Source organism: Trichoplusia ni, chromosome 9 (genome assembly GCF_003590095.1).
Source record: "Trichoplusia ni isolate ovarian cell line Hi5 chromosome 9, tn1, whole genome shotgun sequence".
NCBI classification, from domain to species: Eukaryota; Metazoa; Arthropoda; class Insecta; order Lepidoptera; family Noctuidae; genus Trichoplusia; species Trichoplusia ni.
Genome location: NC_039486.1, coordinates 274379 through 299459, shown reverse-complemented (window position 1 = coordinate 299459; position 25081 = coordinate 274379). Strand labels below are relative to the sequence as shown.

The following is a 25081-nucleotide window of genomic DNA, read 5'->3' as shown; positions in this document are numbered from 1 at the left end:
AATATACTTTGTTAGCCTAATTTTGTTTTTTCTGCTGTTTAGTGACTTTTGATAGAATGATGTTCAGCGACATTAGGAATACTAGTGCACAGATACTTTTGAAATACTCGTGTTTAGCGACTTTTGTAAATTTTCTGTTGTACATTCTATTTTGTTTCCCAGTTGCGACTATAACTTATGGCATTTTATTGTGAACAGCTGTTTTGTAAAGTTGATTCTGTTCATCGACTTTTGGCGCTGACTGTACTTACTTAACATAAACAAATGACGTCTGCGTCAAAACCCCGCTCTCTGCACTTGTGTATTGGCGTATGAATAATACAGGGTGGTCAGGTGACATATACCCACATATATGGAACCAGCCCACGTTGCCTTTAAAGAACAAAATTCTCGTGCTATTAAAATATATCGTCCTATCACACTCATATCACTTTTCTACAAGCTTCAGTATAAACGGCAAGAAATTGTTCCAAGATTTTAATACCTCGACACAAAAAGAATTGAGTGAACTCACAAGGAATGCATTGTTCATTATTAGTTATAGATATTAGTTAGATAGATAAGTTATAAGTGTGATTAATGTTTTTAAGGCGCATTTATCGCATTGGGTTAGCCTGTAATGGTAAATGTTTGAAGATAAATAAATAAATAAAAAATAAATAACCGAAGACGTTCCATACACCTCAAAATAATAATATAACAAATAAATCAACATACAAACAGGCATACAACAATGATACAATTATACAATATGCTAATGACAAGAAAAGCTCTAATTGGGTTACAAATAATAGCGGCTAACGGTGGGGCCTGAGGTTCGAATCCCGGATAATAATCGTGCATAGGAAATAAACGTCTGTCAAATGTTTCTATGCGTTTTACTCTCGCGGTATTCGCTTTGTCATGGTTTCTGACTGATCGGTGCTTTGTAGTCCGCTTGTCTTGTTGAGGTCATCTCGGGAACTACTGGACTGATTCTAAAGAATTTCTTGACGAATAACTTAGCATCTGTAGCAGAATGAGGTTGTCAATAAAATCGTTCTCGAATGTTTATTTTATAGCCATGATTATGTCTGTAAACAGTTCGATATGGAATATTTTTATTACTCAAAAAAATTAAACTGGACTTGCTACATAATTCTCTGCCTTCCGTTCCAGGTTAGGATATTGCATAAAAAAACCTTAAGAATTTGAGAAAAAAATACTAAACGCTATGAAATACAAAAAAAAGGAGATACACATAGGTTTTAATGTAAAATCCTCGTTCATAAATTATTTTTGTATTCTAGATAATCAGAACCCAAGAATTCTACACCTCACAGCTGCTTGCGCCTACAGCGGCATGTAACAATAATACTTTCATAAATTCGATTAATTAACCTCAAACTATGAAAATAAGCAATTTATTCAAATTGTGCGGTCAGCGAGGGCGTGTCCTAACGCAATTAGTGAAGTCATTATTTAACAGCGGCCCGCAGCGTCACGCTCGGTCAGTGTGCGAGGCTTCTAATTTATGCGCTAAAGGAACGTTGATAAGGATTTTAAAAACATTAATTAATTAACCGGAGACGTTTGAGATGTGTGACCATCTTCTTATGCAAGTATTTTATGAGTTGAAGCTGCTAGTGAAGTGCTGAAAAAACTTAACGAATAAAATAAAAGTGAAAAGGCTGAGTAATATGACTATAAGAAATAACCTGCAAGTAAAACACGCAAGCTTAAAATAGTTTAGAGCTAGATTTAGAACTCAAAAGTCAACAATACAATGTCGATAGGTGTTCGGTAGATAAACTGTTTCGTGGTAGTAAATAAGTTATTTGAGCTGTGTGCCGATCTTTAACAGTGAAAATACTAAAAGAAGGAGAAAATCGGTAGGAATCAAATAAACGGTGAAGCCTGCCTCCATATTTCTACTCCATATTTTTAACCTACTTGACTACTTAAAATTTTTGTCAGAGTTGTTTTTGTATTCTTGCTATAATAACATACACGATTTAGTTTTATATGAGAGCTTATTGAGTTTCTTACCGTCGAAAATTACATTTTGGAACTACGCAACTAGAGTCATATCCACGTTTCGATAGAGCCTGTAAAAGCCTATGATTTCTTTTTTTGTTTTTGATTGAATGCCTTAGCTCTATCAATAACCTAGTGCGGGGAAAGTTACATGCCTACTGCCTATTATAGTCTTACCACATCCTTAAACAATATAAAAAATCATCAAGTAAGTTAATAAAGAATATAACGTACAGAACGCGCGAGCTTATGAGATTATGATAGCATTTAGAATGCATACTCGAAAATATGATGTTATCAATGTCCCGCATTTCGTGGCTCGAGTGCCAATTAACTAGGTAATCGTAACGACTATGTTCACGCCTGCGCCCTGTTGTCACCGACAACCTCGTCATTATGACTTGTTAACTGTTGCTCTAAGTGCTGTTAGATAGAAGTGGTGATGGTAGGTTTATAAACAGTTTGTTGTAACTTCAAAACGTAACTTTTAACACGACACGCTACTTAAATATTAGAGAGCTATTTTGACTGCTCATGATTTCGCAAAATCTTTGTAATCTAGTCTTAAATATCATCCAACGTTTAGCTAAAAGCATAATAATTATTTTGTAAAGCCGCTTGACTAGGTACGTACCTATTGCGATAAAAGATTTTTGTCCAACAAACTTTTAGTTAGTCCCCCGAACAAATGTTCTTCATTCATTCTACACATAGTACCTATAGTAAGTGTCCAGAACGAAGCTAAATAAAAAGTAATGAGAGTTGGCGCGAGGGAGTCGGTCCAAACAAACCAAGTATACGGCTGCGTGCAGATTGCGATGCGCAGGCGACACGTGCCGCCCCCCGCCGCACAGGGGTCGCCAACGCATGGGACCGACCTACAGGACAAACAGCGAACAATTAAAAAGAGAGCAGAGAAGATTGTGTTGGACATTGCACCAGATTAAATATTGCCCTATTTTATTCAATAAATAAAATTAATTTTCGTTTGCATGGATCAAAGTGTATCCTGAAAAGTTAAGAGTTATTAAATCGTAAACAGAAATGTAGTCGATACTTTTGGTGTTCACATTCAGCAACAGACTAACACTTAACCAGAAAAAGAATTGCAACCATGTACTACCAGTACAGTAGCAATAGGTGTAGTGCACACTTTATGCTATCATGTTTTACATTAAATTATAAACACCAAGAAAAAATGTTGAGCGCCTCTCGATGGCATGAGCGGCCGCGCACCAATTGCACCAGATTATTGAATCAAGTGCTTTCTCAGCTGCTGACCCCTGCCCTCGCGGCTTAATAAACAGCTGTACGATGCGTATGCAAGCCCATACCAGCGTCACATTAATCCTCATTGAACACTACACTCCTATATGGAACAGCTCGCCAGTGTGCAACAACTACGAATAACATCTAACTCGCAAACCAACGCGTGAGCGATTAAAAATCCAAGAATGATTAAAACGTAACTATATGCATATTTATTTGAGAAATAAAACATGATTAACGATTTTATATTGATTTGTATCTGTAAACTGTTTCGTCGAGGACACGACGGCGTCCAGCTAGTCGGTCGGCCTAACTCTTCTGCAGGCTGTCGTTTCTTTGCTGTGCTTGTCCGCGGCGGTTGCCTCTATCACCTTCTCGGATGTCAGGACCTTCTTAGGAAGCTTGATGCAGCGCGGCGGCTCCTTGCACCGCTTGCAAGTCTTGGTGACAGGTGGTGTGTGCTTCTTGCAAACTATCTTGGGGGCCGGAACAGGAGGAAGTTTTGTACCAAATTCATCACCAACATAACGCTTCTCAAGAGGCTTTTTGCAACAAGTGTGATACTTAGAATCACTTCTGTGTGAGTAAGGGATGTAGTTGTGTTCTGACCCGCAATGCGTGGCCAACGATGTCCTGCTACGTTCTGGAGGAGAAGGCGGCTTCTTTGGAACCATAGGAAACTTATTCGCAATCCTGTCACTTATACCTTCATTGTATAAATTTTTCCTGGACAGTACATCGCTATCATCGAGCGAAGCTCTGTCTGGTTTATAATATTTCGCTGATCTTGGTCCCACCGGTTTGACCTCAAGAACTTCATCGTTTGGATAATTATTAGTCATTGCTCGTGTGGTGGTGTATTCATAGTCAAAACATGGATCATTACAGCATTTCTTTAGAATTGGTACAGGCCGACCTTTACGATTACTATACATCTCGTGAATTTGTAGTTTACCTTCCATGTTTCTCACGGCCACCAGGGACGGAGGACACCGGGCGTCTGTGCAATACTCCTCCTCATAACATTCGGGCTTTGAAGGGGTAGGAGTGCGTCCGCTTGCCGTATCGTTCAGCTTTTGTGTCATCGTGTACCGATCACAAAACGTCATGATGTTATCCTTAAAGAAACCCGACCTCTTTTTGGACATACTCCTAGCTGGACAGTGTCTCATTTTGCATTTTCCACATTTACATACGTAGTTGTGTCCGACAACTAAATCTACTTCCGAAACAGGCGAGTAAGGAGCATAAGGACACCACGGCTGCTCGACGATTGAAGGGTAAGCAGATAACACTTGTTCCACTTGCATTGGCATTCGATCGGCGTGCGGCGAGGGCGAGTACGGAGGGTCGTCATAGCTGGTAGGAATGCTGGTAGGATCGCTGGTAGGAAAACTGGTAGGATAATTGGTAGGATAACTGGTAGGAAAACTGGTAGGATAACTGGTAGGAAAACTGGTAGGATAACTGGTAGGATAACTAGTAGGATAACTGGGAGGATCAATGACAGGTTCGTGGTTGTACGAGGTGAACTCTCTTACAGAGTGGTCAGTGGACTTGCTGACTAAGTGACTGATGAGCCTCGCCCTGGAGCTCTCTACGGCCATCCGTTCCAAATCATCGCAGCTCAGCAGCACCGGTCTCCTGATCTCGTTTACTCGCTCGTAGTCTTCGACGATCGTTTTCACTTTCCGCCATCGTTTGCCTCTACCAAACTTGACTTGTTTGTGGGTCATATCGGATGAATTGTTTTGACTTTTCCATTTTTATGTAGCCATTTTACAATGTCACTTTTTGACAGATTTCGTGAAGAGTTTTTACAGCAAAAAGTTTGCTCACTTCAAGTAGGTGTCCAAACAGTATGTTGAGTTAATACACTTTATAAACAGCTGAGGCGGAAACACCTCGTTGATCGCGAACCACTTCAATTCATATCCTTATGACAATAAAGGATTGAGTAACGTGCTTCCTTACAATTATTACTCTGCGGTTCAAGCATTCGAGTTTGAACTTTATTGTATTGAGTTGTCTACAACACATGGACTGTATCGAACCGCAGCAGTATCTAGGCATTGCTGACTAATCCAGGCCAAGATTCATGGAGCTCCCCTCCCCTCCGCTGCCTTCCCGCGCGTCGCCGGCCGAGGGGAGATATCGGTCCAATTTAAAGATCTTATATCATAGAGGGAGCGAAGGCAGATGCGTGCAATTGTCCGAGTCAAAGATCAGAGGAAGTGGCTGCGCACGCGCCGGCCAGCTGCGACGCTCGCGTGATCTCGACTTGGATTGGTTAATTATTTGGTATTTGTCACGTTGGCCAGATGATATCATGATAATTAAGCAGAAATTAAAAATAAACAATTTAATTCCTTGAATAGAAAACCAAAATAACTGGTTTTTCGTTGATTTCTAACATTCGACGAATGTGTAGCAACATGATACGTTGAATCTATTTTGGTTTTACCTCCTCCTATTAAGACCCTCCCACTTAAACTAACATAAAAACGGTAATAAAATCAAACTTCGACAATTTTCGGAAAAGAACCGAACTCTGTTATTGCAGTAATGAAATAAGACAGATTAATGAATTGTGACAGATACTAATTAGTGCTCATGAAAGGTGGCTCATTTTGATCAACGAGTAATTAATAACAATAGTTACTGTAATCAACGAATGAGGGTGTAAGCAGAGCTGTAGCCGGAACCTTGGACATCCTGGCACTATCAGCTATTCTAAATAATGATCTGAAGAGACACCAGTAACCGTAGATGTGGTGACAAAAACCCTATATAGTAATAAAACGCATATAAAACGCACGGTGGGCCGTAATTAAAATTACTCCTAGATAACACAAATATAGGAGGTATAAAGTTTTTATTGGTCGTTAAATAATATTATGTATCCATTCCGGACGGGTGGACAGCTTCTAAAACAATTAGGTTTATGTTGTAGAGATATCACGGAACTGTTTGGTAGCGTTCCTCACCGGGACTGACTCTGACTTAACCATCGTCACCTGTTATGCAGACTAGTCCATCACCAGGATACACTTGTATGTATCTTGTGTCTAGCACTGGACTGTGATAAGCTCAGTTCGTCATCTGTCATCTGATTACAGCACATTTGGAGAAAAACTTTTTTCACAAATTCAGACAAAACTTATTGTCTGAATTCATACATCATCATTATAAGTACTTGAAGTAAATTCTTTGCACTTTATATTATAGTTCTTCTTTGTAATAATTTGTCAGTCCTTCATCTATATACGTATTCGTCAATTCTTAGTAATTCGACAAAGTTTCCTCGTATCTCATGTGATTCACATCGAATCAGATAGGTCAACAGACAAATTAATTCCAAGAAACCTTGAGAAGCTAATCTAATGCATTTCCTCTTCCTTATTAAAAAGAATAGTCAGTTCCCAAATGTCAATCACTTGTCGTGAGAAAACTGAGAGCTTCTAAAACCCATAGCATTACAAAAACAGTATAGTCCCACAGGTGAGATAAAGCTTGTTTAAGTCGTAATAAGTCTTAAAAGCTACTTAAACTTGATAAACCATTATAAAGTTAATGATGTTTGATACGCAGTAAAAGTTAGATTATTAAGTTTCCAGCATTTTCCGGCGCGTCACGAGTCCTATATAATATGATAATTAACTAATGCTCCTCAGATTTACGAGGCACGTACACCTCTAACTGATATCTAAGAATTGAAATAAACTTAAAATCGCAATTGTAATTTATAACGCGATAGGAACCGAAGATAAACGACAATAAAAATCTTTTATTACTTTTAAAAATACAATAAAAATTTGACCAAACAAAGCTTTCTAGTGTAAATAAACTTTTTGAAAACAGTGGGAACTTAACGTTTTGAAACTTGTGCATTGCCATTAAAAATGTTATGGGCGCCATTAATTTTACACTGTCACCGTAGTTTTAGTACAAGGTTTTAATTTTTGACGTTTATAGCGCAGCCATAGTTTGAGAGCTGATGCGGCGCTAGCCTTATGTCGACGGCACAAGGTCGAAGTTACTGTGGTCTGTCACAGGTCTTATTCCGTGATTCTCAATGATGTTGTAGTAAATTAGGAGGACACTCCGCTTAGCTCACACAGGTGCAAGTTTTGTAGGAGAACTTAGACCTCTTGAGTTTTGTTGCCCTGACAGAAATAACCTTAATTGCGTATTGTGATCTGTACGAAGCAACCTAAATTCAGGTTTGGAAAAAGACATCACCCTATTTATATCGCCTTTCTGCCCCTTTAACTATTCAAATCCATTACACAACCTAAAATTAATTCAACACTACACGAGACGACACCAGTCAACGTCGCTGTGGCAGTAAAACCCGCTGTCCACCCCTGAGGCAACATCCGCGGCCGTGGCGCTACTCCGCTGCATTACGCGTCAAACATTATGTGCGAGATAACGAAACACTAAACGAACCCATGATATATGGTCTGTGACCACAACTACAATGTACGATGAAGTTGTAACTGTTGATACGTGGTTCTATCTAATACAAGCTTCTGTAAAATAGATTTTCTTTTCTGCCTAGTTTTATTAATATTGGAATAAGCATAGATTTTTTTGTGTCATACCTCACTTTCCCACTGTGGAGCAAAAGCCTCCCGTCATCCTTGCACCACCCCGAAGCTGCCCAGGTTTTAAAAAAGTCTGTTTACTACAGGTGAAACCTTTTAGGGAGATAAGATTTCAGACTTGAAAATGTTTAATGTGGCACGGTTTGATCCTGGTACAAGGAAAGAGCTGTACTAAATGCAGGAGTAAACAAATATAAATAAAAAAACTGCTCTCTAAACAAACAGCCATCACAAGTCTCATTGTTTCCAAATCCAACGAATATAAATTACCAATAAATACACAATTTCACCGTTGACGTGGTCGGAAACAAATTCTAACCCCCGCGCGGCGAGCGGGACAAAAATGACCCCGATAACATCGCAGCACTAACAAACGCGTTACAATTGTTAACGAATGTATATTTTCGTAATAAAGACTTCATACATATTACACACATTTGCTATACACTTCATAAGTCCCTTATTTTCGTGTTGATAAGGTTGGGATTGCGTTGTAGTGTTGTTGGCGGGCTGGCGAGGCGGTAACAGGCGCCCCGTGGAGAGTACGCGAGTCTTTTGTACCGGTAATTTCAGTGCGACCCCTCTTACAATGGTATTGTAAGTCATTAGACATTGTACTCGTTAGTTCAGATGACGATAATTGGTTTGTTTTTTTGTGTATGTATGTTTCCTAGCGTGTAGTTGTTGCATGTATGCTAATCGGGAAGAGTTTATGGTTTATCATAGAGAAATACTCTATGTTGGAATAGTTAAAGCTGAAACTGAGATACAACTAAGTACTCTATTAAATAAGTTTTAGGAAAAACTTTGTAAAATTTTATGAAACCAAGAAAGCTGCATCTTTAAATAACATAAAAAAAAATTACTGTAAATTATTTATTACGATCAATTCCTGCAATCTTAAGCCACGTGTTTACCCAGAAAACAATTAAAAATTCAATCAGCTGTCATTTTTTAAACAAACACAAAACCTATGTCCTTAACCCGACACCGCAGCGTTCGGTCCTTAAGACCATAAATATCAATTTCAATAAATTATTGGCAAAACGGGTTGATTAAGCTATTATCGTAAAGTGTGGCCATATTCCGCTACCCGTGGCTCCGGCGCGTTGTTTACCCAATAACAATAAAACTTCCAGGATCTGACGTCAGTAGTTAACAGGTTGTAAAAAGTATATTTTAATGACAGTTTTACTGGAATAGACACGAACCCATTGTAAAATGTTAACTGCCGGCCGTGTCTACCCCCTGCACTACTAACTACTGTCGTGTAATGCATACGACTATGAAATAATTACACAAACATTGTAACAGTTATTAACTTGTTAACATTTTGAAATAATACAAAAGTTTTTTTCATAAATTTTATTCTTTGTGTTAGGCTGGGTTTAACAGACACTTTGGCACTTATAAACTTATTAATTGCATTTTATATTCATTCTTTCATTTTATTAGACAGACCTAACCAAAAACGTCACTTCAATCGTTTAATCACATATTATTAAAACCCAAGCGAAAGTTAAAAAATGTGATCTCTTTTAAAACAACACCCATAAAATACTTATAAAACCCGTGTGTTAAATATTTGCGAGAAACAACAACAATTAAAACATAAATAACATCCCGTGTCCTTATTAAAGATATAAAAATATAAATAAAATGTTCTAATGTTAATGAAGTCGGATAACGTCGCGGTCACAACATACTCATCTATCCTTCTTTTATAATTATAAATATTTTTTGTTTAAGGCAGGTGTAGCCGGCGTATTAGAATGTTATAATATTAATGTTTTATTTTGGCAAGTGGAGACGCGCCCGCGGTATAAAGCTATAGTGTGGGGTGCAAACGAAGAGCGGAGGTCGAGTAACAGAGGTGGTCTTAGTTTTTGAGCTAACGTGTCTCTGTGATGCTGTATTTGGTAACTATGTAAGGCCCATAGTAAACTCTAAAATAGTTTCTTGTGAAAACCATGTCACGCAACTTGTGTCCTCGGACCTAATCAAGCATGCTTCATTACCTTTCTAATGTCATGTTTATTGGTATCTATTGCTGCTGCGATGTGGTTTAGAGGAAGGGTTGAAACAGGTAATTTCACACCATATTTACAAAATAATTTAAATGTTACTCTAATTAATGAATTAATTAATTTAGACTCTACATTCACGTTAATAGGTTAACATCACATTAAATTATCTGTAGGTAGGTACGCTGATTTTTATGCAGCTTTTAAAGTCATTGTAAGTCTTTGAGTAAATGGTACAAGGTAATTGGTAATGTTTGGTCATATAACAAAGCTAAATTAAGCCGACAGTAATTATCGCACTGTCCGCTGGCGCGGGTGACCTGCGCCGGCGCACGAGCGTGACCCTCTCGTGCCGGCGGGGGTCCAGCAGGCCGCGCTCATCAATTATCGCGAGAAGCCCTCACGGGGCCGCGGGAGACGTCAACAGGTGCCAGCACAGACATGGGTCACTTCATTTACTAACATATTCACAGTAGCCCGACCCCAGGCTATGTGTTCAGGACTCTGGCTTGAAACACACATTAAATATGAAAAGAAACGGTTAATAAATTCATCGCTACAGTTTTCTTTGTTTACTAGAGTTAATAAATCAATCTTCAATGGCAACTTTGTAAGCACTAAAACTATAACGAACTGAAGCAAGAAGGTTAAAACACAAGCTCGATTAAAAGTTTATATGCAACGGTCAGTCGTTTCAAACGAAACACCATTAAGAAATACTTTATAAAAATATAAGCAATTATCACAAAATGATACCATAAACATGACACGGAATATAAATGATAATAGTGTCCCTAATTCTATCTATACTCATAAATATTGTGTTACCATTTTTTTATTTAAGCCGATCATTACATTCGCGTACGGCTGTGATTTATGTTGTCGAAGCGAGCCGAAAAGTTCCGATCCGTCTCGGCAATAGATCGTGATTAGGCGCGCGCGCAGCGTGAGCACATACCTACTTACACTAGGGTTGCCCACAAAAGGAAAAATAACATCCTTCTAATTCTACGAAACTATAAAACTGTTTGCTCAGAGGTAATAAAACATAATGAACTCTTAAGTGAATCATTTAAATCGAATAAACTCATATTCAGATTACTAAATACAATTTATGTGTTGTTTATTCAGCCAAACTTTGTTTTAGTCATCAAATCATCTTTATGATATTCACCTTCAAATTTAAATATTATTAACAAGTTTTAGACGAAATAAAATTCACAAAAACATGTGATTAAATCAGTACACAGTGTTACAGGAAAATGTGAGAGAAACCAACGCAGAAGCTTTTCTAATGGAATTTTCCTTGTAGAGCTTAGTTCTGAAAACTCTTTTCTTACATTGTGGATCTTTAAAACCTATGGATTCTAAATTAGATACTTGTTAATTGGTAAATGACAAAATGAGCTTCTTAAAATGCATATAATAATTATAATAGTACCTATAGGTAAACCAGTGGTGTACTTAACTTACCTTAGCAGGCAGCCCTAGTCAACAAATTGAGATGTCGGTAATTATTTACCCGGACATCATTAGGCGGTTAACGGATATAACTCTTGCATCGGTTATTGATTTATAAGCGTCGCCGCGTAAACTGTACCGGCCAGTGGATTGCTTTATTTATAACTAGCTGCGCCCCGCGGCTTCGTCTGAAGACTAAAGGAAACAAAATGGATGGAACTTAGGTGTTAACCAACATGTCAACAAAATCTTATCCGTATTTTTAAATCCAAACATCACTTAACTTATAACTAAATTAAACTGCAAATAATACCGTCATGTTATAAATGTTAAAGTCTGCATATCTGCCAAGCTTTCACGCCTAGGTTGTTCTATCGATTTCAAGGAAATTTAATTTAAAGATAATCGTAGATAGAACTCAAAGAAAACTCTAGTCTACTCTTTGCCGCGATAACAAACCAGGCGAAGCCACAGACAAGAGCTCGTCGAATATATTAGTAAGATTTACCACAATATTTAAGTCACTTAAACTGGATTACACAAGAGAGGTCTTAATGTTAATTTCCGATTTACAGTATTTCTAATCTTTAAAGTTTCTGTAAGCTGCGCTTTCCGTATAAGTTGTTCAAAAGGAGCTATCAAGGTTCAGCCAGATTAAATGATAGAGGATTAACGGTGGTAGTGGTCTTACGAAACAGTGGTCTTCATTACTGATGTAGCATGTTTGTTGGTAAGTACCAAAAATTAATCTAGATAACGTTTGTTGTTTGTTGAATTTGTAGCATTAAGTGGGTCTGAAAATATTTCTGGTGAAAAGAAAATTTAAAAATAAATTCGTCTCACATCTAGCCTCAATAATTTAACTACATATTTCCGTCTAAGCACGAGAGCAGTCGCGAGTCACGTCATCCCGTCACTCAGGCAGGAATAGCATTTAAACACGAACATTAATTCCCAAAATATTTACAAACACTAAATTTCATTCAACTCTTTAAACTTTTACTGTGTCATAAATATCTCGTGAGAAACACTAATAAATTATATTTTACAATTGTTTACATTACAATTTGTAACGAACATTGGTGCATTGTTCGTCACTTTGCCCACAAAGAAGCTTTATTGCTTTACTGCAGCCTATGGGAGAACTAGACCACTCGGTGATGCCAGAAAAAACTTTAAATTCTCCCATTGTTTCAATGTAAGGACCACATTGTAAAAGTTAGGTTGTTTTGGTATTTTATTGCGATTGGAATAAATATCTATTGTTTTTGTTATAACTATGTATAAATCAATAAATTATATTTCAACATAAGCATTCATTTCCAAATGAATACACGAAATGAATTAAGTGCAATCATCGGCGTAAGTAGCAGAACGGCAAATTAATTTCCCGATGCAATAGCTTCTAGACTTCTAAAACGGGTTGCCTGTTTATTAAATACTAGTAAATCTCAATTTAGCAATACGTTGGGAAATATGATCTACCAGACACTGATGTAGAGTACGTATTTTCCTGAGCATTGAGTGATCTAAAATCTACGTCTTATGCTCATATTTTGCCCAATTTTTCTCCAGCAACATAAACTGCTAGTACAACTTTAACTTATAACAAAAGGTCCAGCAAACAACATTAAAGTGTGTATTTGTCCTGTTTACGACTGCCGTATAGCAACGGGCCGTCGCCCCGCGGTGCCCCGAGCCCCTGAATGGTCACCTCCGGACAAAGCTCGCTCCTCACAATGTCCATCCTAATTTGTTTTGGTTGTGAAGTAAAAACTCATTGTTTTATTGATTTGTTGCTTTGATTTACAATTGTTTGTTCTCATTCCAAATCTACGGGAGATTTGTTGGTGAAATGTTTACAATATTTTATTTGTCATGTTTTGAAAGATGGGGCACGTTCTTTTAGTGTCTTGTACGTACGAATGTAAATGAACCAATGTATAGGAATGTAAAAGTCAGTTATTATTATTTTAACAATTACTTATAATCAATACTCAAGCACAAGTTTATTCCTGAATGGATTAAGATCATACCACACCACACTTTTACAGATCTGCGCCAACATTCTAGTAGATATTAATAAGATAGATAGTTGTTTTGTACTACGCTATATTTTTTTAAAAGCTTTCCAGCTCCTACTCAATAATCTGTTTGATTGTAATCTATCTACCATTTGCTTTAAATGTAACGTTCGACATTTTATAGTATTTTTTCTAGAATCTTCTCACACTATCACGTTTTTACGTCTAAAGACTTAGAATTAAACGAAAATCATAAAAAGAAACCGTAAAACTGTAGCTTTACGGTCGCTATAAATCAGAGCGAGGACAAAACTTTGTGTTTCGTGTAAATAAACTTTATTCGGGACTATTTCTGATCCGTGGCTTAACATAAATAAATTATAATATTCAATAGATTGCAGAGGCACAATTTTAAGCTTATCTGAATAAGTAGCTTCCCTTATCCCTTATCAACACTTTATACCATCTTCCAATCCAATCTTTTTTATTTCTACCTCAATCTAGTAAATAAATATCTATATTACATATAATAAAATTGTAGAAAAGTGAAAACTGTACATTGAATATTTTTAAAAAAGAATAATTGGAGGGTGGTCTAGGAACGATTCCGATGCCGAAAATATGATTTTTAGAATTTTTGTCTGTTTGTCTGTTTGTCTGTTTGTCTGTATGTATGTCCGGAAAGATCTCGGAAAGTACTGGATAGATTTGATTCATATTTTCAGAGAATAACAACAAGAGGTCTGGTCAACATACTTTTTACTTATTATCTCGCTTTTCGATACAGGGGGTGAGCAGGAGCCTTTTATATCTATACACAAATATCAAATTATCTCATAAACTACTGAATATATTTCGTTCAAATTTTGCATGAACCTTATCGAACACATGCTACAACAAATATACAAAAACCATAACGCTACTATGCAGGGGGCATGAGCAGTAAAGTTTTAAATTTTTGGACTCACCCGTAACATCGTGTAATACAATTATGAGGTGTATTTTCACCCCATTGAGTAGTAGGCAGCACGGTCATCAATTTACTTCAAAAACATCACGCTATTTATCTTCAGACTTTTGGCAGAGCAATAATATATTTTTTCGAAAGTAAATCATTTTCACAAAATCAGTCATTTTATTCTCTTTCAAGTCTAATGTAGACCTAGCGCGACAATAATTAAAATAAAAGAAACATAAACTATTAATACTTTTATTATTATTCTTTTGATGCAAATGTTACTCCGTAATCGGTACATTCTTGAAACAAAGGAACTTAAATTATTTTTATTTTTATTGGTGTACTAAAATTACTCGAGTTCAAATGTGGAATGCCGTAATATGATTTTGTGTTTATTTACGATAGGTGTTTATACCTATGTTTTTAGCTCGGTAATGTTGGCGATGCTACTTCAAGATAAAAGAATTCGTAGTGACACTCAACCCAAAGTTGCATGTAGTTCACATTGATCTCATCTATAATTATGCATAACAATAAATTACTGAACGACACAGTTAATTATATTACCTTGGTTCATCTGTAACAACTAGCAACAAAAATATAAACTTTCAAACAAAAAAAAGCCTTTCAAACAATGAAATAATGTTTTCTTAAATTTGCAACATTACATAGGCCAAAAGTATTTCGGATAGAAAAGCCCAGAAAACTTGCATAAAAACTTCATAATAGGTATGCAATGTGAAAGATCTGTACGACCAAAGCTATCAATGAATATGAGCGTACGCTAGAAGGTTTTTGACATTATGTATCTATGATAGAACAATGTCTACTGATAACTGGGATTTTTCAATATTTTAACGATTTGATTGGTCTACATCCGCCATTACAGAGACCGCACACGTGGCCCTCCCAAAGATTCCTTTAATAATTTATTGTAATCTCTACTTCTTTAAAATTTTCTTCTCTCGTAGCCTGGTAAAAACAGGGTAGGAACGAGACTGAATGAGTTTCTGAGATCCCAAAGCTAAGCCGACGAGGATTAGAAACATATTTTTGGAAATTTCTCCAATAAGGCTGATAATAGCGTGTAGCTATCAGCACTTACATCCGTCACACAATGTCTGGAAAATTCATTGTGGCTGTCGGAATCGACAGCGTAACCTCATAACCAACCTCATGTAGTCTTTATTTAAGTTCCATTTATGCAGTAGGGATGACGGTATTTTACTTCAATGATCGTCAGGTAGGTTAACGAATAAAACACGTATTTTTTCTTTGTAAATTGGTACAGTAAATAGAACTCATGCGCATGAAGACACTTTTATGTTCATATTTTGCTTTGTCGTAACATCACAAATTGGACATATCCTATACTTTAGATTTTGTCATTGTCAATTTAAAAGAAGGGGTGTCTGATATATTTTTTTCACGCTATTTATTTATCAGCAATTTAAAGGCAAATTATGATCAAAACACCAGGGGGCCAAGATAACACGTTTACCAACTTTTTTATTTTGGAAATATTCCAAATGTTTGTGAGGAAGATCAGTTTTAATATTAAGAGGACAATCAAACATAACGTGTTTCAGGAAAGCGTTTATCTGGGCGCAATTTTGCAAAATCTTATATCTTATGACACTATGTAACATCCACAGTTACCGAGCCCGACTCTCACTTCACCAGCTTCGTCCACAAAAATAATTTGACATCTTATTTATATCGTCAGAAAACATCGTGTGTGAAAATAACAACTGTCTGGCTATCACTGTTCCTGAGAAACAGCCAGGTGACAGACAGACGAACGGACACCGGGGCCTCAGTAATATGGTTCTGGTTTACCTCTTTGATTACAGTACAATAATACCTCATAACCACTATCATAATCCGTCTAACAATTTCAGGTGTAGGCCGGCCAAAGAACAGACGTGCTCGAAAATCATAACCCACCCAATTAGAAAATGGAAACCCTCGAAAGTAAAACATTTTTAGCAGAAGTGCTAAGACTGAGTTATACCTTCTGTTATTTTTTAATACTTGCATCCCCCCCCCTATTTTTGAACGGCTCGATTTGTCAAACATGTCTTAACGAACACTCGCACATAATTTACGTTTAAATTAAAATTGTACAATTCGTTCGGAAGCTATGATGTCACAGACAGACAGGCAGGCAGGCAGATATGTCAAAGTTAAAAGCCCCTCTTTTTGGGATTAAATAAGAAAAAGTCATTAAAACAGCTGTGAAATATTTGACACCAGGATAGTATCGTAAACGATGAAATGTGTTTGATTCAAACATTTGATAGTCTTTGGGCCGCTCAAGATTCATTATAATTTAGAAAAAAAAGCAAGCTTAAAATGTAAAAAGAAGTGTTTCATTTTCAATATTGCATTACATTTTTGCGATGATCGTTATTATTAAACTTCATAGTTGTTCACATCTTGAAAATCACGCAGACAAAGTCGCGGGCAACAGCTAGTTTTCATATAAATAAGAATGAAATAATGAAAAACATCCGCTCTTACAGATAATAAATCCAGTCAATCATTATTTTGACAATCAATTCCCTCCAATCTGACAATCGTCAAAAATCAATCTGTCAACTTTCGTTCGTGGAACGCGCTAAGGCACCAGTCTTATTCAGCCAGCCTGACCGTACAGTTTGCACATTGTTCTAGTGCTAAACAATGATAAACAAGCATTAGGGTGCCATTGAGGGCCACTGTGCGGACAATGCAACCACGTCACACAATTGGAAACATATAATGACGTGAGATATCTACAGGATGATATTTTAAAGTAGTTGCACTAAGTATTAAATTATACTTTACTCAAAAACCCTGTGAAGTTACTGATTGATAAAAGCTATAAAAATGAATTCAAGGAAAACTAAAAATATAATATTGTATCATTTCTCAAAACTCATTCGATCGTTTCGTATTAATTTTATTCCATACCTACCAACTTTTATATAGTGAGAAAAAAAAGAATGGTTGAAAAAATTGTCTATGGTAGACCTATCGTTAAAAAATAAATCTCACCTGTATATATTTCAAAAACATAAATTTTGAAAATAATGCCACTATACAACACCCTCTATCTGGAACCTGTACAAATAACGGCACTGCTCAGCTCTGGCCTTGGCCAGGAGAACTGTAACCGCGCAGTAGCACCCACGACGAGTGATGGATTACTTCGCATCACTACTTAAACAACGCGTCACACAATGCAGCGACCAGCGGGCGACAAAGACAATACTCCTGCGACAAAACGCAGCGACCGTCGACAAATTCAAGGAAACGCACGACTAAACAAAACCAAGTAATTTATGTCACTGCGCAACAACTGTTGTTGTTAGGAAATGGAATATCATTATTTGTTTACATAATGATGCGAGGCTTTGATGATAATTTGTGATTCAGCAATACTTAGCTTTTAATGTGAAAAAATATTGTGTGGAATGTTATAAAAAAAAGAAGAAAGTTAAGCAACCCTAATGTTATTAAGACAAAAGCATTACTAACGTACATAAGTTAGTTAAGGAGTAGAGTGCCCCGAATAGTGTTCAAATAAAGTAGAGTACTTATCCTAGACAATCAGATACTTTTTCTGAGAGAGTGAGAATGTTTTAGAACCGATTTAAATTTACTGAAACTACTAGTTCGTGACAATCAGTATGTTAATAATGTGACATTCCATAGCCAGGTACTCTAGCTGTCACCACTAACTCGAGGTTGTCGTAAACATTGCTCAACGACAATCAATCGATATGTATTGATACAATATTACGAATTACGACACTCTACAGCCGACGACAATTTGTCACTCCCACACGCACTAAAAACTTGTTAATATTTTGAAAACGGATACCCATTTCATTAATTATATTTAGGCTGTATGTCATTTTTAACGTCTCAATCAGCGAGAAAAAAGCTGTTGATTATCTATTAATGTTATTTAATATCCAAAACTTGAATTAAACCTTCGTGATTTATTAATATCTCGAATCTTGAACGGCTCGATTTGCATAATCCGTTCATTATGCCTAAATTATATATTTTTAATTTCAACATTTCATCATTATGTTGGCAACGACAAAAATATTTGATTAATGATGCGGAAAATAATCATCTCAATAATTATAGTGAATTAGATCACACTGTCGTTTAAAAATGTACGTCAGTTGTGTTATTCAAGAGAAAACAATCAAGTAAAATGCTAACGTTGTACGTCTCAGACTGTCCCATCTGAACCCAGTTAAAGACGTTTCTACTTTTTAACATGTTAAACGAGACAATGGTTTATTAGTGATATGGCAATCACGTGTGCAACAAACAAAGACACACAAATATGTGACAGGAAGAAAGATTACAGCACTCTATCAAGCGATCTGACAACAGAGTTGAATTCCTACGATTTGTCCCGTCATTGTCCCTCGTAAAACTCAGGACAAAGCGGGAAGAAGCGTGTAATGCTGCTCATAAAACAATAAACCACCCACTGCAGGCAGCGAGGCAATGCTTACAGCGCACGCAGCGTGAACCGAACGCGCCCATTGTGCCGCTATGCTGAACGCGTCCTAACATGGCGCGCGCGGTCAACAAAAGCGCGCCAATTGTGACGTTTCGACGTAATCAGTGAATTGAAAAACACGTTTTTTTCGAAAATGGAAGTCAAATGCGGGCAGCTTTTTATTTATTTGTATTACTAAAATACGACTAATCTAATTCCTCATCTGTCGAAGGATCATTGATCTTCTACTTTGTTATTATTTAAAATACTCACTACTATACATGAAGGGAAAACCAAACAAACGTGTCAAGTCTGTACTTTTAACTTTCAGTAAAGGTTGTATATAAATTAAAATGCAACGTACATATAGATACATACTGCATAGGTACATCTACTGTAGATATCTACTGCATGTAAAACTCAACTTCGGTATCCACATTTTCTTCAACTCCTTGCAGGTTTTAAAAGATTTCCTTCCAATTAAGAGTATAGTAATGAAGTCATCTCGAGCGAGGTGACGGCGGCTCGCGAGTTTCCAACTCTGTTGATGTATGGTCTGAGATAAATCTATTATGTGGCCGTCGCAGCGGCTGATATTATTTTAATGTTATAATACAAATTATAATAATCTCCGGAGCCATATTTATAGCTCCGGTAATCTCCTTTGATTCGCCGCTTATGAGGTAAAGTTGGTCGTATATGGGGAGAGAAGAGTTCCGCTTGTGTGTAGTACAACCTTATTGGTAGCGTGTTGTTTGCTGATAGAATATTATACAGCTTTTAATTAACACTTGTTCTTGATTTGATTGAACATAAACATGAGTTATTTTGCCGCAGTTTGTTATGTAGGTGTTGGCATTATGATAATATAATCAGTTATTTTAAATAGATTGAATATTGATTACTGAGAGTAAACAACAGAGTGTTTTCCCAGTGACGTCAAACAATGAACACAATCCGACCTTAATCAGTGGCCATTACGATTAAAAGGAGCGAACACAATCATCAACCCTTTAATTGTCGGATGCATCCAACCCTCTCCACCCCTCAACTCCCCTTACATCCGCTTCAAATATGAAATCTAATAAACCTGTGTGCAAGTATCCGCTTACCCTTCCGAGGTGTAAATGCAGCGTGATATACGCGCACAGATATAGCGGGGACAATTTATTTAGACGAGAGACGCTTCGCACCCTTGCTTCCTCACTTCCACATCCACACACGAAAACCAACCCTTTGCTTCGACAATACAACTCAAAATATCCCAGAAAAACCTTTGAAGTCAATATTAAGATACATTTTAAACGATTTTCAATCTTATGTTCATCGTCTAAAGATGTCTTTTGCTATGTCGTGTCAGTCAAAGGCTTTGCGGTCGTCGCAGGCACCGTGCTGAGCCGAGATGATTGCAAAACGAATAAATAATATGCATATGTAGCTGCGCGCGCGCATATTACATGTCACCCGTGTAAATGTGTTTATTTTTAGACAGGCAACGACATTTCAAAATTATTAAAATTGCTGTGTTGTTGCGAAAATTTAAAAAACATAATAGTGTCATATAGTGTCATATACTGGGTTTTTTAATAAACCTAATAACATGGAACTTGACGCGTAAATTGATGAGGTGTAAGTTATAACGAAAACTATTTGCAGTCGCCTAGAGGGGGATAATTGCCACTTGGTGATATCCTAACAAGAACAGGAATCATAACGGCCTGGGAAACATGTGCAGTAAAAATGTTGAAGGAAGGACGCATTTTTTCACATAAATTGATAACGAAGCCTACTCGAGCTTCTGCTCAAACAATCATCCAAGCCTTTATGATGTGGACAAACAATGCGTGCAGGTATTCTGCATTCAATAAAATATTTATACCTACGATCTCCTTTGAACAGCAAAACAGACGCCATTTGATTCACCTTTACATCAAGTATAAAAGCATTCCTTAATTCCTTGTATAATTGGAGCTGACGTTTATATGGCTTAAGGTTTAAGCCATACAGAGTGCAGTATGGAGGAAGTTGTAACTCGATGCGTTTCCGAGCGAAGGCGGGGGTCGTCACATCAAACGCGCCGCCGCTGGCCACGCCCCGCGCCTCGCGCACACACCGCCACGACCCTTTCACCACGGACTTGTTCACAAATACTGTGATGGCTCTTTTGTTTACTTTGTCGAGTCATCCGCGACCAGTGACATGCGAAGCTACAGGAACACCGTTGCTGTTTGCTCCATGTTGTTATAAAGGACGGATTCAACTTAACTATAGTTAGTATAGTTACATACATGTTATATCCTCGTTCTATCTATCGTCTTTCACCCTGTTAATAACTTAAAATGATTTCCACTGCGAATTACCCAATACCAACAACAACAGTAGCGTTATAACATACTTTACAACGTTTAGATATTACTGTACTTTATGGATCTTATTTTTCTGAATAAAAAAAAAGATTCGCCTCATACCTTACATAGAACTATAAACCTTAAAAAATATATTTTTTCGCGAAGAGGTTGGCATGCCTGTCGAATCCTGGCGGCCATTTTGGCTTAATGAGTGAACAATCATATTACAATCATTTGGTTTTCAAACACTGAGAAAAAATATAGAATAAGGTAGTCTTTGAGTGCGTGCCGCCTGCGCCCGCGCCCCGCGGTGTTCAGTTACAGCTTTTGTCTGTGGTTGGCTATTCACCACTCTGGAATAGCGAGTGTTTATGCCCATCATCATTGAACATTACCGCAGTAGTTAGTAGATCTATGATATTATTTTCACCGAGTTTCATCAAACCGCCTGCCAGTAAATCCTGAAAACAAAAATCTTGTTTAACCAACACCCAATGTAGCAAGAGCTAGTAGACTAGAGAGGCACGAATAATACAAGCGTTGTATAAAACATTTGAATGCTAGCTCATTCAACTCGGCACAGGTCTTCGAAAAGGCTTTGATTGTAAAAACAATTTATTAAGTTATCAATTGCCGCCCATGAGAGAGACAAGTGGAAGAAGAGTGGAGAGGCCTTTGCCCAGCAGTGGGACATACAGCCTACATGTCCCATAATATAAAGCTATACTAATATATAAAGCTGAAGAGTTTGTTTGTTTGAACGCGCTTATCTCAGGAATTACTGGTTCAAATTGAAAAAATCTTTTTGTGTTGAATAGACCATTCATCGAGGAAGGTTTTAGGCTATATACCATCACGCTGCGATTAATAGAAGCGAAGATATAATGAAAAATGTGTAAAATTTTCTAACCACGCGGACGTAGTCGCGGGCAACAGCTAGTTAATAATATATACAGTAATACAATACATATAATATATCTCTATTATAAAAATAACAACTCGCGTATACTCCAACTAAAAATGTGTGTCGTTCTCCTCGTCCCTCGCCCTAATTCTGCTATTTACGCTGACTGGTGAATGAATGGCTGTTGGATTGAATTTGAAATTATTCCTTTTCTCTTAAGCATTTTGCCAACACAATAATTTGAAATTCATTGTATTGACTGTGAGTGTTCCGCCCCGTACTGAATTTCCATGTATTAGGTATGTTGGAAAAATGCTTAAACTAATACGAATAGTGGCCATTTAATTCAATTTCGATTCATTCATCGGCCATTGAAAATAGCAGAATTGGGGTCCTAATCTTGCCGCGCTTCCGAGCCCCGAGTCTTTAGTCATACTTAGGTATCTGGTTATTTATTATTTACACGTACCTATACCTACACATAACTAACAAAAGGCTCTCTAAGAGAATAGAATAAAATACTAAACATCATTAATTTAATGTTAGAATACATGTAGATATAAAATAAACTTACCACCAAAATGTTATTTTTTTTAATATTTTAACAACAAATTACCTTTCTCCCAATTACTAAAGTAAAAAACACATTCGGATTCCCCTTCAGCTACTTTAGAAGTAACAAGAGTATCGGATACATTCAATATGTGAACATGTTTGTGCAGTAACACGAACCATATTAAAATAACAAGACAAAACAGTTTTGAAAACAGCATCCCAATCTGTGGCCGTGTTAGGTTACACTCTCCCTTGCTTGCTGTCCGTCCGTCAGTCTTGTCTGAGTCATTCCAAGCTACGAATGTTGTTTCAACAAGTCTTTTTGCTCGTAACTACAAACGTATGTGCTACTTATATTTTTTTATTTTGTCCTTAGATGTGTAAACTGAAAAGTAAAATGTGACGAGCACACAAACTAAGTTACGCCATCTAGTAGGGAATAGTTGAACTTATCCAGAAAAGTCCTCATTATTCATTGCTATTTAATATTGTTTTCCTTTTCCTTACAGTTTAACAATTAAGCTCGCAGATTAGATTTTTTTTTTTCAAATTCATCCCTTCCACCTGGGTTTTATGTTAAACAATCTAAAGGGACGTACATATTTATATTTACAGAGCATACACTTTTCGTATCATGTCAGTTAGAGTTTAAAATAAACTGTAAAAAATATTCGGAGGCCACAATTTGGAAATTCAAAAGTAAAACACTGCTCACCTGAACCTGCAAATCTTTCATCTGCCAGTTTAATTTGGTCCTAAATATAACGATTTACTTTTCTTATTGAAATCATTGGACCAGAACTTTTCGACACCTTTGAAAGACACTTGACATTTCTATTATGAATTTAACTGCAATCCTATTCCCACGGTAGAAAAGTGTTTTTATTTACAAGTGCACCGATGTGGAATAATCCGACTGACTTGTTGACATTTTGCTTTGTATTCTTTGTTGGCACCTTCGTTTTACAATTAGAAATCCAGTTACTCATATTATTATGTCATAGATCTTTAAACAAAAATGAGCAAGGTGCAGCAGCAGTTTTAAATGTAAACATGTGAAAATTGATTTAGTGTTGACTTACTCAATTCACTCGTAGAAAGACTCAGAATCATCATTCAATCACATACATCTATACAACTACAAGTTTACAGAGGAAATCCAATACAGTCTTTGTCATTTTCCCTAACGGTTGTAATTGTTAGTTAAAATTAAAGTCCTCCCCAGCTATCTGTCTGTAAAAGTTTATCTTTCTACAGAGACATCTATTGGGGAATAGCGACACTACCTACATTTTGGGTACAACTTCTGCCTGATAGATGGCATTGTAAATTAATTGGTGTTTTTAACTTTCATCTCTGAAGGTGAGTAAAATAATTTATTTTCTAAACAAAATATAAATACATCAATTAGTTTAACAAATACATACTCTAACTAATAACATAAAATATAAATAATCATCAACCGGCATCGGGAACAGGATCCAAGCCGCCGCCGTTGGTTAGGGCTACATAGAGAGGAATCTCATCACCTCTAGCCGTCAAGAAGTACCGTTTTCTGAACTAAACCCATGACCCAGACACCCTACGAGAGCCTCATCAGGTGTTGGTCGAGGTTCTTGTTTAGAAAGCCATTGTCACTAAAAATATCGAGACAATGATTGCCGAAATGCCGAGTCCACCTCCCACATGTCGACAACTTCGTGAGCTAAATATTTTATTTTGAACTGAACTGTGTCATGCCTACCTATATTACACGGCAGTTCAAGTTCCACGACCTTGTAATTCAAGCTGCTGACGGATAATCCTGGCCACTTACGCAAGTGTTCTCTGTTAGCAAGAGGAGAACAGCCATTAGCTATATGCAGTGACAAGCCGTCATACCATCCCATACCATAATTAATGATATATTTGCGGTAATTATACGTTACGATAACTTTCTAGATAATTGCAAATACAAATAATGTGCATCAACGCGTATTCATTTAAGATATGAGAGTTGAGATCCTGTGAAATGAATCGCTTTCTACTTCCTTGTATCTTCGAAAGTCAACTTGCGGACACACTTCACACATAAAACAATAATGCTCAGTTCTGTGACATTTTAAAACAGGTCCTTATACTTACTTAGTTTAATGACGTAGTTATACACTGTTTTAATATCGTAGTAGTCACCTACAATATTTGAAAGGCAGTATTTTGACGATATAACGACAGCTTTGACCTGGCAGAGGTCACTGAGAATATGGCGAGCTCGTCTGAGTACAGGTTCATAAAACCTTGATATTATTATAATGTTTAAATCTATAAATAAATGTAGTCTATGTTAGATAACATTCAATTTGTATATGGGTGATACGTTATTTTTTATTTCAGGCGAAAATAATGATAGGAACCTATTTAAT

The 25081-nt window shown here is 36.8% G+C and overlaps 2 protein-coding genes across 4 annotated transcripts in view; one reads left to right on the top strand and one right to left on the bottom strand.

Annotated features, from left to right (window-relative positions):
- Positions 1–25081, top strand: part of LOC113497116 (3-oxoacyl-[acyl-carrier-protein] reductase FabG-like) — a 66272-nt gene that overhangs the window by 37253 nt on the left and 3938 nt on the right. The gene's annotated exons all lie outside the window — the stretch shown is intronic.
- On the bottom strand, positions 3515–5651 carry LOC113497114. The gene has a single exon (XM_026876498.1). It carries the CDS (start codon positions 5019–5021, stop codon positions 3582–3584), a length of 1440 nt encoding a protein of 479 aa, XP_026732299.1. The 5' UTR covers positions 5022–5651; the 3' UTR covers positions 3515–3581.